Genomic DNA, 19,636 nt, shown 5'->3' on the forward strand with positions numbered 1-19,636 from the left:
GAGGCAGGTGGATTTCTGAGTTCGAGGCCAGTCTGGTCTACAAAGTGACTTCCAGGACAGCCAAGGCTATACAGAGAAAGCCTGTCTTGAAAAACCAAAAAAAAAAAAAAAAAGATTCTCTATGCTCCAAAAACAAATAACAATTTAGCAAGGATGTAGAATATAGGTTAAAATACCCAGCAGCTGTATTTTTATGTTTGGAATTAAGAGCTAAGAACCATTTGTTTCCATCCCATAATCAGCCACCAAACCCAGACACTACTGCATGTACCAGCAAGATTTTGTTGAAAGGACCCTGATATAGCTGTCTCGTGTGAGGCTACGCCAGTGCCTGGCAAATACAGAAGTGGATGCTCACAGTCATCTATTGGATGGATCACAGGGCCCCCAATGGAGGAGCCAGAGAAAGTACCCAAGGAGCTGAAGGGGTCTGCAGCCCTATAGGTGGAACAACAATATGAATTAACCAGTACCCCCAGAGCTCGTGTCTTTAGCTGCATATGTAGCAGAAGATGGCCTAGTCGGCCATCATTGGGAAAAGAGGCCCCTTGGTCTTGCTAACTTTATATGCCCCAGTACAGGGGAACGCCAGGGCCAAGAAGTGGGAGTGGGCGAGTAGGGGAGCAGGGCGGGGGATGGGGGGAGAGGTTATAGGGAACTATCGGGATAGCATTTGAAATGTAAAAAAAGAAATATCTAATAAAAAAAGAACCATTTGTTTGTTTAAGATTTATGTATTTTATACATATACACATATATAGATAGTACACTGTCACTATCTTCAGACACACCAGAAGAGGGTATCAGATCCCATTACAGATGACTGTGAGCCACCATGTGGTTGCTAGGAATTGAACTTAGGACCTCTGGAAGGGCAGTCAGTGCTTCTAACCACTGAGCCATCTCTCCAGGCCCCTAGGAACTGTTTTTAAATACTATTTATAGCAGCAAAATAGTAATATACTTAAATATAAATCTAACAAGTTAGCATACAACATTAGCATGCTGAAAATTACAAAGCACCAATGAAGGAAACCAAACAGTCACATTCAAGAACTGAAATACAGTGTAGTAGGACTAGCAGTTCTCCCCAAACTGGTTTTAACAGTAACAATGCAATCCCCATTACAGCCTAGCAGAATACCAAGTCTATTCTGAAACCTACAGGAAAGGGGAAAGGAATACAAGGACAAAAACAAAACAGCAAAGGAAACAGAACAAAGGTGAGAATTTATGCTGCCTGGGCCAGTGAGATGGCTCAGTGGGTAAAAAGGTGCCTGTGACCAAGTCTGATGACCATAACTGATCATGGAAGGAAAGAACAAACTCTTGGAAGCAATCCTATGACATCGCTTGTGTACCATGGTATGCACATTCCTGAACACACACACGCACGCACGCACCCACACACGCACACACATACGCACACACATACGTACATGTGCGCGTGCGCAGGAGACAGAGACAAGCACCAGACACTAGCACATTCAAACACCCATTTGCACAAACTAACACCCACAAACATGTCACCCCACGTAAAACTTCACTAAAATGGATAATAGGTCTAAATGTCAAGTTACTGAACTTCCAGGCAGAAACATAAGAGATCTTTGTGACCTTGGATAGAGCAGAATTCTCAGGAATGATATCAGAAGGGCAGTACATCACTTCTAGCCCTTCTGGCTTAGACCAAGTACAAACATAACCCATTTTTTAAAATGTTATTATACTTCATCAAAGTTTTAAATAATTGCTCTACAAAGATAGTCAAGAAAAAAATTGCGGGCTGGTGAGATGGCTCAGTGGGTAAGAGCACACGACTGCTCTTCCAAAGGTCTGAAGTTCAAATCCCAGCAACCACATGGTGGCTCAAAACCACCCGTAATGAGATCTGACTCCCTCTTCCGGAATGTCTGAAGACAGCTACGGCGTACTTACATATAATAAATAAATAAATAAATAAATAAATAAATAAATCTTTTAAAAAAATGCAGCACACTACTGTTATACCAAACAGGTGGTATCTATATCATGCAACAAACTTTGTGCTGAAGTGGAGAGTGACTCTCACTACCGCTGAGAACAGAAAACCACATAAGGAAAAAAAAAGTTTAGCCCTATAAAGTTGAGCATATTCTCCACATATGACCGAGTAACCAGACTCTTGACTCCCAGGCATTCATGCAAATGAAATGAATACCCATGTACACACAAATGCTTTCTGTAAACACTTACAGCAGTTTTGTTTGTGAATCCCTAAAACAAACAATTACCCATCAAAACATGAAAGGGTAAACCTGCTTGCTGAGAACATCACCAAGAGAACACAGACTAAATTGTAAAATCATATGAGGTTGGACAGACTACTTAGTGTGTCTTAATAGTTTTGCAGAAGCCGGGCAGTGGTGGTGCACACCTTTAATCCCAGTAGTTGGGAGGCAGAGGCAGGTGGATTTCTGAGTTCAAGGCCAGCCTGGTCTACAGAGTGAGTTCCAGGAGAGCCAGGGCTACCAGAAGATCTGATGACCTCTTCTGGTTTCCACTGGCACCAAGCACACACATAGCACACATACATGCATTCAGACAAAAAACACTCATACACATGAAGTAAGTCTTAAAAAAAAATTAAAAAAAAAAATAGAAAAGAAAAAAAAGAAAAAAAGAATTAAAACATACCACATTCCCAGAATGGAGGATGCCTACTAACAAGGGCAACCTGGGTAAGCAGCCTTCCTCCTTGGAAAGAACAGGTTAAGCCCTCTCAACCTATACACTCTGTGGCCTTTGTTTCAATAACTTATGAAGACTGTCACAGCCATGATAGACAAAAATTAGGTTCTTTTCCAGTTTGGCCAAACTGTAAGCAAATGTGCTTCGCTTAACCAATTTCTGCTTCCTAACATCTTTTGGAATATAAGAACCTGTGATGACACGTTATGGACCCAAGTATCAGAAAGCAGTAACAGTATTCAGCAATCAGAAAAAAAACACAGGCTGACCAGAAAGATGATGATCCATGATTCTAGTACACCCCACCCTGGAAAAGTCACACACTTAAAACACTGGAGAGGACTCATTAGAGGACAGGAAAGGCTATCCCAAAGAGTGCAGGAGGACTTTTTTTTTTTTTTTAAGTTGTGCTGAGAAGTAGACAATGCTTTGGTTTATCAACATCCATATAATTATAGACCATTATCAACATTCATATAATTATAGACCAAAGAAAGTGAATGCTACTGAATGTTAAGCAAACAAAACCAAACAAGTACTTAAAGTGCCATGTAACTGACTGGTTAAAATTTAATCTTTTGATGATTAGTTTAAGTGTTTCTGTTTTAGGGATTCACAAATAAAACGGGTGTAATTGTTTACAGAGAGCATTCCGTGTATACATGGGCATTATTTCATTTGCGTGAATACCTGAGCGCCAAGAGTCTGATGGGTCATATATGGAGAGTATGCTCAACTTTACAGGAGAGGGCTAAATGAAGGAATGTAACAACAGAAGTGGTTAGCCAGTAAATGCAGAAGAAATATGGGAAACAGAAACCCTATTTTGGAACTGGGGGGTTGGGGAGGAGCAGGAGCTCAAGGTCTTCTAAGTCTACATAGTGAGTTTGAGACCAGTCTAGGTTACTTAAGATCCAGTCTTTAGGACTGGCAAGATGGCTCAGCGGGTAAGAGCACTGACTGCTCTTCCAAAGGTCCTGAGTTCAAATCCCAGCAACCACATGGTGGCTCACAACCACCCATAATGAGATCTGACACCCTCTTCTGGTGTGTCTAAAGTCAGCTACAGTGTACTTATATATAAAAATAAATAAATCTTTAAAAATAAAAAGACCTAGTCTTTAAATTAAAAAAAAAGGAAGTCTTAGTGATTCACAACTATAATCCCACCAGCACTTGCAAGAATGGTAGGAGAACTATTCTAAGTTTGAGATCTGCCTGAGCTACAGAATAAGTTCCAAGTCAGCCTGGGGTAGAGTAGAAAGATAAGAGAATCTCAAGGAGAGCGACAGGGAGGGAATCTACTTGAGGTCTAACTGGTAGTAACTGACTCAGAGCAACTCATCAATAGATGCTTGAAATAGTAGGTAAAAGATTATTACATTTGAAGACATTTATGTAATTTATATCATCATTTACAGAACGAAAATTAATGTATACAGAACAGGCCAGGTGGACACCACCTCAGATGCTTCAAATTAACATCACCAGTCAGGAGACTAGGCAATACCATGGCCTGGTGGCATGATACATTGAGACAGACACACTTTCATTTCTATGAAAGGATTACTTTACTTGAACATGATACTAGGGTATATCAGACAATCTCATAGAGTAGAACATCCCACAAAGCACAGCACAGGTCACACAGCAAAGCTGACTTTAGTAGAAGCTGTGAGAAGTTGTGTTTTTCTTCACAATGTAACTAGTCTGTATGCTTCAGAAACAACCATCACAAAAGACCAAAAAACCCCAGCTTAAAGAAAGCCAGAGAGGCATGACAAGGAAGGAATATGGGTATCTTGAACCAGGTCCACAACTAGTGGGAAAACTGCAAAGGACTAGGTCCTGCAGAATCTAAATCTCAACTGCCAATCACATAGCAGTACCAGGTTACTGTGGCATTACCTGATGTGCCTGTATCTAGTAGTGGAAACCTTTTAGAGATAGGGGTCTTGATACCATATGGCACTGCATAATCATGAGAATGAAATGCAAATGAGCAAAAGCTAATGGCAGTCAGTCAGAAAAGGCACAGAGGCTTCATGTAATACTATATCAGCTTTCATGTTTGAAATTATATTAAAAGCAAAAACAAAAACATCATGGAGGACAAAACTGTTTTCAGAAGCCAGCACACTCCAAAGCTAACATGTATATGAACCCCAGCTTCATGAATGCATTCTTGCCTTCACTAAGAAATTTCAGTTCTAAGGATCTATAGGTGATTCACACCTATATTTTCTCCAGCTAAGAAAAAAAATCCTATTATGTCTTTTCACTTGTTCTGTTTTGCACTGTTTTCAAAATACAGTTAAGACACGAGAAATAACAAACATTAAACACAGCACACAAGGAACCCTAAGCATACAGTAACAGGACTTTGAATATTAGAGGACATGCACACTACAAGCTACCACCACATTGCAGGTCACAGAAAACAATGCAGTAAGGTCTGTGTGGTCATTCACTCATGCAACTGAATTTCAGAACTGTATATGCAGAAAGACTTTTATTGTTCAAAATAAGGAATGGGCTCTGGAAAAAAAATGCCGAAGAGCAAATAGTAAATTGAAAGTTAAAATATCTGGATGAAAGAAACGTTTGGGATGAGACTACAATTTAGAACCATCAAAAAGTACCTGAAACGGTTGCTGCTGGGATGAAAAAGCAGCAGAAACATTTGGCGGAAGCTGGGTTGCTATAGCAACGGGAGTCCCAGTCTGCCCATCCTTGCCTGTCACAACCTTTACCTGAGAGAAATATTTTGAGAAAAAAAGGTAACAATTTTTAAGACTGCTCAAAATTATTAGAATTTCATTGCTGACAGCTCACTAACTTAGGTGCTTAAAAATGAAATGTTTTTGCTTCAAATCCTATAAAGGGACACTGAGCTGACTGACAGGTTCATATTATAACAATCTAACAGCTGCCAATCTTCAGCACTCCAGTTGAAATCATAGACAACATTTTAGATTCTTCAACTTCCAAATGTAAAATGGAGTGGCACTCAGGTATCAGTGTCCCACAGGTGGCTTCTTGAAAGATCTGCACTGCTATAACATTCTATAGCCTACCACATGGGTCACACAGCAAAGCTGACTTTAGTAGAAGCTGTGAGAAGTTGTATTTTTCTTCACAAGTGCAGAGGAGGAGGCTCAGCTTACAGACAACATTGGTAAAAGACACAAAGAGTACTCAGTTCCACTGTTCTATGGTACTAGTAGTAGTCCTCAAAATCACTGAGACCTTCTGAATAACAAAAACGGTCCAGCCTAGGTCCAGTGTTGAAGAAGACACAGATGGCTAAGCCACACAGATACATCCACAGATGCTAGTGAGGACTCTGGAGCAAAGGCAAACTTTTGCTCATCAAAAGCAGGCTTCATTGCAAAAGGCTGACAGCAGTTTATTTTAGCTCTATCATAAAACAAAATAAGCTACACCAACATAATAAACACTACACAAGACAAGGCACAAAAGACAGTGCATCACAGTAAAGCATGCCTCAGAGAACTTCACAACTGCTGTGCTGTTAGGGGGACTTACTGTACAGTACTCTAGGAACCCAAAAACTATCTACAACAGCTTTTGTTTCAAGTATCACTCCATAGGTGTCTAAAGTGTGAACTTAAAATATGGCTTCACATTTAAGGCTATATCTAAAACCTAAAAAAAAAAAAAAAAAAATTATAGTTGTTTGATGCTATCTGTACTTTAATTGTGAACATCCCACACAAGATACACCTAGTGACTTAAATCCCTGGCTTAAAAACTTTGTTTTTATGGACAGACCTACATAAACATACAGTGAAACCAGGAAGCCAGGAGAGAAGAGCTAAGCTTCACTGGTCTTGGAGAACCTTTCCTGTAGGTTGCCAGAGGACTGGCAACACTATCTTGTTGGCCAAGGATCATGTATACAGACAGGGGAGAAGCCTAGACAGTATTGGCTGAGCTCTATGCCCAGGATGAGTTTTGGTTGTCAGTGACAACACCTGGTTCTAAAAGGCATCAGTCACAACATAGTCCTTCATCTCCCTCCCCAGACAGCTACACTGAACAGCGCTTCCTCTACATGAAGGAAGAAGGGAAATAAACATTTTACTTCTCTTTAGATTCTGTGACACCCAAACCCTACATTACCCCAAGCTCACACATTTTCAGTCTGCTGTTGCACACCATCTATTTTGCTTTACATAGCCCTTCTAGACTACTGAACTGCTGTTTCTTACCTCATCGTTGATAACTTCAGATTTTCCTTCCTCCTCTTCCTCTTCCTCCTCCTCCTCTTCAATGTCCAAATCATTCTGCCTAAGATACGCTTGTAAAGGGGCATAGTGCTTCTTTTTAAAAGCCAAGAAATCCATCATGTTTCCCTGTAGATGTTGCAAGAAGAACAGTTCAATCAGGTACTCCTTGAAGACTTCCTTGAGTGCCTCCATTTCCTTGTAGTGGTAGTCCAGACACTGCTTCCTCATCTGTGCCATCTCTTGGGAGGCTGGGGGGATCTCCTCCAACTTCTTGGGAACCTTCTTCATTCCTGAGCTTCCCATAGATGTAAGAGGCACACTGGAAAGGCCTGGAGGCATGGTGGTTCTGGAAGGGCTGGTGGGTGGTGGTGGGGATGTCATCCCAAATGCTGAAGGCCCTCCCACGCCAGGAAGCAGCACACCAGGTGTCCTCTCAAATCCCAGAGATCGGTTCATTGGCTGTCCCTGAAGCACCTGCTGCTGTTGCTGTATCAACTGGCCCTGAATAATGCTGCTGATCTGGGGTGGCAGGCTGGCCGTGGTGATGTGGTTTGGGCTGGCCAGAGGTTGAAGTCCAGTGCCTCCTGCAGCTGCAGGGCTCTGAGGCCCTAGATGGTGGATGGTGCCTCCCGACTGTGCATGAGGTTGGGAGAGTCTCCGTTCTCGGACAGTGATGGGAGCTCCTGAATGCTGGAGTTGAACCTGGGCTCCCTGGGCCATCTGAGTCAGGCCTGGTGCCTCCTGAAATACAAAGTGACCACCACTTGATGGACTCAAGCTGATCTGCCTCACAAGCACACTGGCATCCACAAAGCCTCCAGTGGGGCTGTTGCTGCATATGCCCAGCCCAGGACCTGGAGCACCTGCACGCACATTCTGCAGGGTTTGCCCTGGCCCAGGGCTAGGCTGTGTGGGGCTTTGAGTCTGGACCTGCTGCGACATCGGAGAAGTAACTTGAATGTATGATGGAGAGCCATGCTCAAAGCGCCTTTGCTGGGCACCAAACTGAAAACCTGGAGAAGTGGGGTTGGGCAGTGGCAGGGGGGCCAGTGTGATCTGCTGGTTTCCTCCCACAACTGGGCCAACATTCTGCAGTGTGATGTTCACATTCTGCCCGGCCACAGGACTTCTGCTCATCAGCTGCTGTATCTGGTACCCAGGGGATTGGGGTGCAGATGGACTGGCTGATGGAGCGAAAGGCGCTGCAGGAGATGGGGGTAAGTTGGGATGGGCTGGCTGCTCCTCTTCACTCCCAGTGAAGGACCTAGACCTCTGCAGCTGATGTTGGACATTCTGAGGACCACTGCCATGGTGCATTATCACCTCCCTTTTCTATCCAATGTACTGTTCCCCTAAAAAAATCAAAATTAAAATCAAGACATAGGAAGGCAAATACAATCATTTGATTACCACACTTAATACAATTACCACTTAGTAGCCCTGAAAACATACTGAATGTACATTCACACTGGCATCTGATTCGAGCAAGAACACTATTTATTATTTTATATCAAAAAAAGGTGGTCACTTAAACATAACCCATAACCTTCCTTCCATCTCCTTTCCTCCACCCAAGATCCCAAAGGAAAGAAGACTAAGGGAAGAAGGTGCCCTATCCCTTACCATCATAAATAGAAGAAGTTGGTGAATCCCATTAAGAAAAAACTATGGTGCTCGCTTCAGCAGCACATATAGTAAAATTGGAATGATATAGAGAAGATTAGCATGGCCCCTGCGCAAGGATGACACACAAATTCGTGAAGCGTTCCTTATTTTTTCACAACCATCCGCAACAAGATCTGATGCCCTCTTCTGGTATGTCTGAAGACAGCTACAGTGTACTTACATATAATAAATAAAATAAATCTTTAAAAAAAAAAAAAAGAAAAAAAACTATGGTACTACACAACACATTCAACCCAAAGGGGCAGTGGCTACTTTGTCAATGACCCTGTGACATCTGCCACAGTGCCAAAGAACCCCACTCTGATACCTCTTGGGATTCACTAGTTTAGCCAGGCCTTGCATGCCAAACAACTACATCTGCCTCCCAAAAACAGACCAGAGTAGTTACACTGTTGACCCAAAGAAGAAAGCTGCTGGGAAAGAGTGTGTTTCTTTCAAGCAGTGGTCAACACTCTCATCACCTTGGTGAGGAGAGCGCAAGTGCTGATGACTATGTACAACATGGCTCCCAATGAATGGCAGACTTCCTGTAAACATGTATAGCAACAAAGGGATCCTCCCTATGGCATAACCAAAAGGAAAGCCAAGCTGAGATGGTTACAGACAGTGATGAAAGAACAGAAAGGACTCGGGGAGGAAAGGTTTTGGGGAGGAAACAGAAGACAAAGGAGGGAAGCACAATTTGGTGTCAGATCACCAGTGCTGCCTACTTTCTACCATAGTTGACCAAAAACACAGAACATCTTCTTCCTCAGAAGAAACAATGGTGCAAATCCACAGCACTTGACATTTGGCAAACACAGGACAGACAGTGCCCCAAGTCATGGCACCAGAATAAAGACACACCTGCTACCAAGCCTCAGAATCTGAGTTCAATCCCTAAGTCCCATGTAGAAGAAGAGAGTCAAACCCCAAGGTGTCCTCTTACACATACATCAAAGCACATCATACAACCTGTGTGTACACACACACACACACAAATATTTCATTTAAGGGCACATTTTTGCCACCAAGATAAGCAGTAGCCTCATCTCAAGGATACCATTGCTTTTCTCTATCAGAAAACAGGCAGGAAATAAAGAAGCCATGAATTTGAAAAACTTAAAAAATATGCAAGACTTTCAAACCAAAAACATATCATCAAGCTAGGAGTAGTGGCACATACCAGCAACCCAGCCCTCCCAAAGCTGAAGCTTTGGGAGTGCTGCTACAAGTGACTATACAAGGCTACACAGTGACTATACAGCAAGACCCTAAAAAATGTAAGGAGAGGGGGATGAATGAGAATATGAATCACATATACATACATACATACATACACACACACATACATACATACATACATACAGGGAGCTTTGGTTCACATAGTATTTTCAGAACAAGCTATGATTCCTGCAATGGCCTATGAAAAGCTCACCACTAAAGGCTTACAGCACAATGGGAGGTAGTGAAAAGCTGAAGATGGGGATAGATGCAGTAAGTAGGTCACTGACAGTATGGTTTGAGGGTAGGTCTTTTTGGTTTGTTTTTGGTTTTTTTTTTTGTTGTTGTTGTTGTTTTTGTTTTTGATTTTCAAGACAGGGTTTTCCTGGGTAGCCCTGGCTGTCCTGGAACTCACTTGTAGACCAGGTTGGTTTCAAACTCAAGAGCTCGGCCTGCCTTTGTCTCCTGAATGCTGGGATTGACTGTACTAGGGTATGTCTTATTCTCAGTCCCTTCTCGCCTTACTCACCTGCTCCTGATGGCCAATGAGCTGAGCAGCTTTGCTACTCCATACCCTCCCTGCTGCTCTGCCTCGCCACCATCCAGAGACAACAGCCTCATGGGACCACAGGCTGTTGTCTGAAACACCAGCCAAAATCAATCTACTTTCATGATAATTTTTTCAGAGTAACAAAAAGCTAATTAATAAAAGTTTCTAGCACGCCTTTAATCCCAGCACTTGGGAGGCAGAGGATTTCTGAGTTCAAAGCCAGCCTGGTCTACAGAGTGAGTTCCAGGACAGCCAGGGCAACATAGAGAAACCCTGTCTCGAAAAAACAACAAACAAACAACAAAAAAAAGTTTCAAATCTTTTAAATGAGTATTATGGGGGAATTAGCACAAAAACAGAAAGGCATATACAATGATCTCCTTACAAAAACCCCAGTATGTCAAGTCAACAAAATGAAGAAGCAAAAAGAAGCTCCGCCACATACAAGAATTCATAATCTGGATGTGGTGGCCATATCTATGACCCCAGCTATCATGAGATCAGAGCAAAAGGGTTGCAAAGGCAGGGCAGCTCCTAAGAGTGCCCCAGCTCCAGAAACAAAATCAAGTAGAACAGGTCACAAAAACAGGGCAAAGAGATGGGGATAAAAAGTTATGATATACTGAGAAAAATTTAACATGAACACATCAAAATCATATATCAAATAATTAAGCATTTTTATTAGCTATCATTCAGAGTTACACTAAATGTAAAAGACATAAAATAAAAATCCAGAAATGTAATAATCCCTGAAAAGAATTCAATTTTGAAGCCCTCAGAATAATCAAGTTGTAGCTAAAGCAATAGCATGATTTGAAAGGATTTCAAGCTACAGAAATAGCATAGTAGGTAAAGCACTTGCTGCATAAACAAGAGAATTTAAGTTTCAATTCCCAGGACCCATGTAAAAGCAGGACACAATAATCTGTAATCCCTAGGCTCCTACATTGAAACAGGAAAACAAGATAGGAGAACACTCAGGTCACAGGTCACCTAGCCTGGTATATGTAGCTTTGAAGAACCCCTATCTCAAACAAAGTGGAAGGTAAGAGCAAACACTAGAGATTGCCCTCTGACCTCCACACCAGCATCTGCACTAATACACATACATATATATATAACACACACATACAAGAGAGCGCTCACATTATACACACACGCACACACACACACACACACACACACACACACACACAACAAAAAAGCACCGGGAGTGGTGGCGCAAGCCTTTAATCCCAGCACTTGGGAGGCAGAGGCAGGCGGATTTCTGAGTTTGAGGCCAGCCTGGTCTACAAAGTGAGTTCCAGGACAGCCAGGACTACACAGAGAAACCCTGTCTCGAAAAACCAAAAAAATAAAAAATTAAAATAAAAATTAAAAAAAATTTTAAAAAGCATATACAGTTTTAAAATGTTAAATATCAGGGGTAAAGATACTCCTTTAATCCTAGCACTAAGAAGGCAAAGGCAGGTGGATCCCTCTGAGTTCAAGGTCAGCTGGCCTACAGAACAATTTCCAAGCCGTCTAGATATACATGAGACCCTACATCAAAAATGAGTACGTAAAAATAAAAATGTGCCAGGCTGTAGTGGTGCACACCTTTAGTCCCATCACTCGTGAGGCAGAGACAGAAGGAACTCAGTGAGCAGAAAGTCAGTTTGGTCTACAAAGAGAGTTCCAGGACAGTAAGGGCTATACAAAGAGAAAAACAAACAAAAGAAGAATAAAATGTTAAAGATTCAAAAGGGGTTGAAGAGATGGCTCAGGTCATGAACACTGGCTGCTTTTCCAGAGGACCAGGGCTCAATTCCCAGCACCCACATGGCAGCTCACAACTGTTTATAACTTGGGTTCCAGGGTATCCAACACCCTCACATAGACATTCATGTAGGCAAAACATCAATACACATAAAATAAGAATCATTAAGCAAAAGATTAAAAAATGGGCTAAAGATAGAGCTGGGTAGTAGGAGCACTTCTCTACAAGGCCCTGGGAGCAGAGAGTCTCTGAAAGGACATCTGAGTACAGTAGGACAAACGGCTACCACCAGCAGGGCACCACAGAATACACTTGTCAAAGACACTCAAACACTAACCAAGAGTAAACCAAACATCTGCCTAACAGCTTGAGGAGAATGTCCAACTTCACCACTTACATACCCAAGATAAACAAGCCCTAAACCACACAAGTGGCAGACCACTAGCCACTGCTGCAGGGGGTCTGGGAAGCAAGGTGAGGTGGCAAGATTTCAAATGGTCCTCAACCCATAAAACACTGAATGGGAATGAACTCAGAGGGCAGTATGAAAGTGGAAAGGGCTTAGATACCCTATAACCTTTGATGCAGTGACTCTTATTTTCAGAATCTGTTCTAAGAAAAGTGATCTATCAACTTAAATTATTTTCTTTAAAAAAATTGACCTACAGAGCAGAGACTTGGCTCAATGGTTAAAAGTAGTGGCTGCTCCTCCAGAGGACCAAGGTTTAATTCCCAGCATCTACATGGTGGCTCAGAGCCATCTGTAATTCCAGTTCCAAGAAATCTGGTGTCCTCTTCTGGCATCCTCCAGCAATATTCATGCATATGGTATACAGACATAGATGTAAACATACACATAAAATAAAAATAAACCAATCTTGCCGGGCGTGATGGCGCACACCTTTGATCCCAGCACTTGGGAAGCAGAGGCAGGCAGATTTCTGAGTTCAAGGCCAGCCTGGTCTACAAAGTGAGTTCCAGGACAGCCAGGGTTATACAGAGAAACCCTGTCTCAAAAAACCAAAAAAAAAAAAAAAAAAAAAAAGCCCACAATCCCACAATATGATTTAACAGGCAAACCAATCTATCAGCTTGGCAACCCGAGTTCAGTTCCCAGAAACCACATAGCAGGAGAGAACAGATTCCCAAGAGTCACTCACACACACACACACTCACACACACACACACACTCTCACTCTGTCTCTCTCTCATACACACCTGCACCCTGCACTCTCTCACACACACACAATTTTTAAAAAATGAATAAAAACGCTTATCACATAATATAAAAAGGTAAAACATATAACCAAAAACAATGCTCAAGTTCTAAATAAAGAATGTGTAAATAAAATGGGAAAGTACACCACAAAGACTAATTTAGAATCCCCAGAAACCACACAAAAGTCAAGCAGGTGGGGCTGGAGAAATGGTAAGTGGTTTAGAGCATTTGTTGCTTTTGCAGAGGACCTGGGTTCAATTCCTAGCACCTATCATTGCAGCTTACAAAAGTCTCTAATGTTTATGCAATCTGTATGTATGTATACACACACACAGAGAAATACATTTCTCAGGACAGGATTTCTCTATGTAGCCTTGGCTGTCCTAGACCTCACTTTGTGGACCAAGCTGGGCTGGAACTCAGAGATCCACCTGCTTCTCCTTCCCAAGTGCTGAGATAAAAGGCATGCGCCCTACCACCTGGCAGTCTCTAATTTTAATTCCAGCAAATCTGACACCCTCTCTTTCCTCTTCAGGCACTGCACACACATAGTACATAGACATACAGAAGACACATTTTTAAAAAGTCAGGCAGGTGTGGCAGCCTCCTGTAATCCCAGCACTTGAATCAAAAAAAAAAACAAAAAAAAAAAAACAAAAAAAAAACAAAAAAACCCTGAACAAGATGGCTAGCTACAGTGGGCTATATACTGAGATGTATCCCAGACCTCAAATATAAGTATATATGTAAAACTGCTAAGTATATCTAAAACTGCTTTCCAAGGGCTGGAGAGGTGGCTCCATGGTTAAGAGCACCAGCTGCTCTTCAACAGGAAATAGGTTCCATTCCTAGCACATGTTACATGCAGCTTAAAACTGTCTTTCACTCCAGTCTAAAGAAATCTAACAAGCTCTTCAGGCCTCCTCAGATACTACACAGAGGTTCACAGACATACATACAGGCAAAACACCTATACACATTATAATTTCTTTAATGAAAAATAAAGTGCTTTCCCATAATAAGGTGCAGACACCCCAAAAGACAGCACAGGACACCAACATCAAAATGTAAAAACTCAAAAAAAAAAAAAAATAATGTTTTTTAGAACAGGGTTTCTCTGTGTAACTCTGGTTGTCCCTGGAACTAGCTCTGTAGACCAGGCTAGCCTCAAACCCAAAATTTACCTGCCTTTGGAAGAGCTGGAATTAAAGGCAGCACCACCACTGGCAGGTTGTGTTTCTAATTTTAACTCAGTTTTTGTAGTTTTTATGAAAGACAGTGTAACCATGTAGCCCAGGCTGACCTAAAATCTACTATGTATCTGAGGTTGGCCTCAAACTCACAATTCTCCTGTCTCAGCTTTCTGAGTGTAGTTATTAGATGACAACTTGGCCTGCTTTTGTTCTTGTTCATCTGTTCATGGAAGTGAGGAGGGTGGAAGGGAGGGAGGGAGGAAGAAGGGAAGACAAGAGAACAGGCCTGGATCTTGGAGTGATCCTTCTAGTGCAACTTCCTAAATACTGTACTAGAGACATATCAGCTTTTTAAAACTGATATATCCTTTGTGCATGTTCATGGGTGGAGTGGGCCTGTGATATAGTCATCATATCACCTCTGTGCTGAGAATCCTCTGAAATGCATGACAGACTTGCACACCAGTTGCCCCAGCTCTTCCAACCTGCCTGAATCTTGGTATCAATCACTCAACTAATCTACCTTCAGCTTCTGACATCTACTTTATTCCATGTACAAATAAGATCACATGGTGCTTGGCTTTCTGTATATGGTCTAATGCTCAAGTTTGAGTACTACAGTCTCCTGTTCAACACCTGTTAACCCGAGATGCTTATCAAGTACTGTATTACAACAATAAGAGTAACACAGAAAACTGACACCAAGAAGTCCTTGCAGTTATTATCTGATCAAGTGATTCACAGGTCTTTGGAACTGAGTAGAGGAAAGAGGAAAGTATGGAGAGGTAAGCTGAAGAAGCCCTGCACTGCTGTGTTACCAACTTTTTTTTTTTTTTTTTGGTTTTTCGAGACAGGGTTTCTCTGTATAGCCCTGGCTGTCCTGGAACTCACTTTGTAGACCAGGTTGGCCTCAAACTCAGAAATCTGCCTGCCTCTGCCTCCCGAGTGCTGGGATTAAAGGCGTGCGCCACCACGCCTGGCTTGTGTTACCAACTCTTAATGGGGCAATCCTGTGGACATGTAGAAGAACAAAATGTCAACAGAAATGTTGACAGTAAAGACTACACATGACGTTTTAAGTGGGAACAAAGTCTGTCAGAGCTGGACTAGAGGACATTCCTGTTACATTTTGGCAAAGAATCTATGTTCTGCCTGTGTTCTGAAATTTTGAGGCCGACTTCAAAAGTAAAATACTAATTAATATGGCAGAAAAAAATTTCAAAACACTAACATTCAAGGTATAGCGAGGCTTCTGTTGGCTGCCGTTAGCTAGGTTTACAGCGGGGACTCAGAGCAGATATGCACTTGGGTGAGGGAGAATGAGTACACTTACAGCTACAGGACAGAGTGCAAGGCTGCAGTAACTACTGAAGAGATTACACTGACACAAGAGGAAAGGTACCCTAAAGGCAAGACGTTATGAGTGTGGGCTGGAGAGATGGTTCAGCTCTCACTGAGGACCAAGTTTGATTCCCATACCCACAACTCCAGTAACTCTAGTTCCAGGTAAATGTGATGCCTCGTCTCCATAGGTACTTGCATACATACACAACTTTAAAATAATAAAAATAAATCCTAAAATAAAAACTTCATTAATGTTTCCATAATATAAAAATATAAACTCATTTGAAAACCTCTCTTCTTTTCTTTTTCAAGACATGGTTTTGCAGTGGGAATTTTGGTTTCTTTAAAAACCCAGTTATGTTACATGAATATGTTTTTGTTTTAATCCCAGGTGTGGGATAAGAAGCTATTTCACAGCAGATGATTATGATTTGCCAGTTTACTAGCAAGGGCATGATTTTTGCCAGCTGGGATTCACAGCTATGAGGTTTACCTTAATTCTGGGGTCCGTGTTCTGGAGAGGGTATAAATGGGAGAGCTACCAGAGGGCCTGTATTGCTGTTTGGAGATATACTGATAACAAAGAGTGGACTTGCCCCTAGGAGCCCAAGTCCCTTATCAGCAGGAGTATCTAAAGAGGTCTATGCCACCTTTCCCCTCTAACCATCTTTCTCTCCTACCTACTGTTGGGGGGCTGGAAGGGATAAGGTGGAATAAGGGTTGGGAGAGAAGTAGAGATATAAGAACCCAATAAAGTAGCCCAAACAAGTACACCAAATAGGGTTTCTCAGTGTAGCTCTGGCTGTCCTGAAAGTCCACCTGTAAAACAGGCTGGCCTCAATCTTAGAGATCCACCTGCTTCTGCCTCCCAAGTGCTGGGATTAAAGGCCTACACCACCAAGAATGTTAAATGCAGAAATGGTGGTACATACATGTAGTCTAAGTACGTGGAGCAAAAGCAGTAGTGCCACAAATGGGAGGTTAGCCTGGTCCATACAGCAAGTTCCAGATCAGCTAGACTCTGTTAGTAAACAGACAGTCTCTGAAGAACCTAATCAGGGCATGTAAACAAAGGCATACAATGGATATATCTGGTAGCACAACTTGGCATTACCCATGCACGGTTTTGCAGGCATGCAAAAGTATGGTAAGAGTTAAGGGTCAAAGAGGCTTGATCCAAGGTTCCAGAAAATAAGCGGACAAAAGAAGCAATGTATAGCATGCAAAGTCAGATTTATGTTAAGAACCTGAGATTCCTTCATGAAGCTGTGAAAGGTAAACCTGAGTTGCAAAAGCAATTCTAGGATCTTGAAGATACCCAAGCTGCAGGCACCACCAAATGGAGCTGGCCCAAGAAGGAGTCCACATGTGCTGCATGTAAAGGCTGACCAAACCTGTTGAAACCCACATGGTAAAAGTCCAGATGCTAGGGCTGGAGAGATGGCTCAGCGGTTAAGAGCACTGACTGCTCTTACAAAAGTCCTGAGTTCAAATTCCAGCAACCACATGGTGGCTCACAACCACCTGTAATGAGATCTGATGCCCTCTTCTGGTGTGTCTGAAGACAGCTACAGTGTACTTAGATATAATAAATCTTTGGGCCGGAGCAAACGGGGTGGCTGGAGCAAGCAGGGGCAGAGCAAGCAGAGGTCCTGAATTCAATTCCCAGCAACCACATGATGGCTCACAACTATCTGTACAGCCACAGTGTACTCATATACATAAAAATAAATAAAAAACTCCATATGCTAAATATGAAACTACAGGTTTGGTATTTGCTCTGCTGAGCTTCAGTCTTGTTTCAGTCTGGTATTTCTTAGCTATCTTCCTATTCTTCCATTTTAGAACAGCAATGTTTTTACTGTGTGTATATTTGGAAGTACTTAACTTTATTTATTTATTTATTTATTTATTTATTTTTGGTTTTTTGAGACAGGGTTTCTCTGTGTAGCCCTGGCTGTCCTGGAACTCACTTTGTAGATCAGGCTGGCCTCGAACTTAGAAATCCTCCTGCTTCTGCCTCCCAAGTGTTGGAATTAAAGGCATGTGCCACCACTGCCTGGCTTATTTTTTTATTTTTAACAAGAGTTCACAGCTATGAGTTTGCCTTAAGTCTCAAAATACTCTTTGAACTTTTAAACAGTACTGGGATGGCTAAAACCATGGGGATGTGTATAGCTGGAGAATATATCCTGCATCATAAAATGTCCTAAGTCTATGGGACCAAAGACAGAATGTTATAAATATTAAAATGCCTTCCACACCCATGTGTTTAATAAACATCTGGTCTCCAACTGGTAACACTGTTTTAGGAGATTTTGGGATCTTCAGGAGATATTACCTAGCTAGCAGAAGTAGATTGCTGAGTAGACCTTGAAGGTGGTACCTCCACTTCTAACTACATCCCAAGCTCTGTGCTCTCTTAAGTTACTTCTGATTATTTCCTTACAGCACTGTATAATGGCTTATTTCACTTTACAAACGGTCTCTAAACTCCTCATTCTCCTTATAACTGAATCATCCACTGGGGTATATGCATACAGACACCACATCCTTTCCCACTCAGTCCCAGATGACCACCTAAGTTGATTCTGTATCTTGGATATTGTGATCAGTGCTGAAAGAAACAAGGTTGTGCATGTGTCTCTTCTGTATACTGACTACATTTCCCTTGGATATATACCTAAGAATGGGATTGCTCAGTCAAAAAAGTAGCTTCACTTTTTAGTATTTTTGGTTTCTCCCATTCTGGATCCACTTTAGCACTATTAATTTACATTCCAACTATATATCACAGGCTCGCCAACATGTTACTGTCTTTTGTTAACTGTCAGTTTAACTGGGATGAGATAACATCTAACTATGATTTTAATTTACATGCCCCAGTAATCCATTTAACTCAGTTTAAATTCTAACTTTATTTTTATATATTTCCTTCAAGACATGACTTCACTATGTAGCACCTGGCTAGCCTCAAACTCATAGAGATGAACCTGTTTCTGCTTCCCAAGCATGGACCACAGTGTCCTGATAAATTCTAATTTTAGTTCAACCTCTACAAGACACACACACACACACACTCCCTGAAAGCCAGAACATGTGGAATTGGTACTTAGAGAAATGGCCACAGAAAATCATGAAGGGAAAGGCTTACCTGACCAGTGAACTGTTTTATCACAACTCCCACTGGCCCACCACACAGAGCAGGTTTTGGGGTTAGCACTTGCTATGGCCAGTATTGCTTAACTGGTCTCCATCTTATATAAAAGACAACTCAATGAGAGCCAGAACCCAACTGGGGCTCAACCTCCAAAGCAGAACAGTGGCAGCTACACTAAAAGGTCTTCTATCACCCAATCACTGAGGTCTAGCTTCTCTCCTCCTCCCCGACAAAGAACCCTCACATTTCAAAATTCTTCCTTCAACCTGAGACCCACGTTCAAGAACACTTTCCATACCCAAATAATTCATTTGAAAGACACCAAAAACTAACACCCTTTACTAAGGGTGTTAAAACATCAAATGTTTAAGAATAAGGGGTATGGATAACTCAGTGGTTAAGTGCTTGCTTTGCATGTGGAGGAACTTGAATTTGATCCCCAGTTCCACACACATTAACAAAAATTAAACATATCAAAAATGAAGCGTTCAGCCAAGTAGGGCAGCACATACCTGTCTATAATGGAAGTACTCAGAAGG

General features: G+C 41.9%; 1 protein-coding gene and 1 non-coding gene across 20 annotated transcripts in view; one reads left to right on the forward strand and one right to left on the reverse strand.

Annotated features, from left to right (window-relative positions):
* Positions 1-19,636, reverse strand: part of Ep400 (E1A binding protein p400) — a 106,555-nt gene that overhangs the window by 84,059 nt on the left and 2,860 nt on the right. For 11 of the 19 annotated variants that reach the window (XM_017321130.2, XM_030254872.1, XM_017321135.2 and 8 more), the window contains exons 2-3: positions 6,966-8,335; positions 5,373-5,483 (exon numbers count right to left, since the gene is read on the reverse strand). In XM_017321130.2, the coding sequence (XP_017176619.1) occupies positions 5,373-5,483; positions 6,966-8,300 (1,446 nt within the window). In that variant the 5' untranslated portion in view covers positions 8,301-8,335. The remainder of the gene's footprint in view (positions 1-5,372; positions 5,484-6,965; positions 8,336-19,636) is intronic. The other 8 variants (XM_006535277.4, XM_017321133.2, XM_030254870.1 and 5 more) reach the window with 1 other exon arrangement.
* On the forward strand, positions 8,654-8,760 carry Gm22583. The gene has a single exon (XR_003956033.1). It is a non-coding gene; the product is annotated as a U6 spliceosomal RNA (small nuclear RNA).

This window comes from Mus musculus, chromosome 5 (assembly GCF_000001635.26).
Source record: "Mus musculus strain C57BL/6J chromosome 5, GRCm38.p6 C57BL/6J".
NCBI lineage: Eukaryota > Metazoa > Chordata > Mammalia > Rodentia > Muridae > Mus > Mus musculus.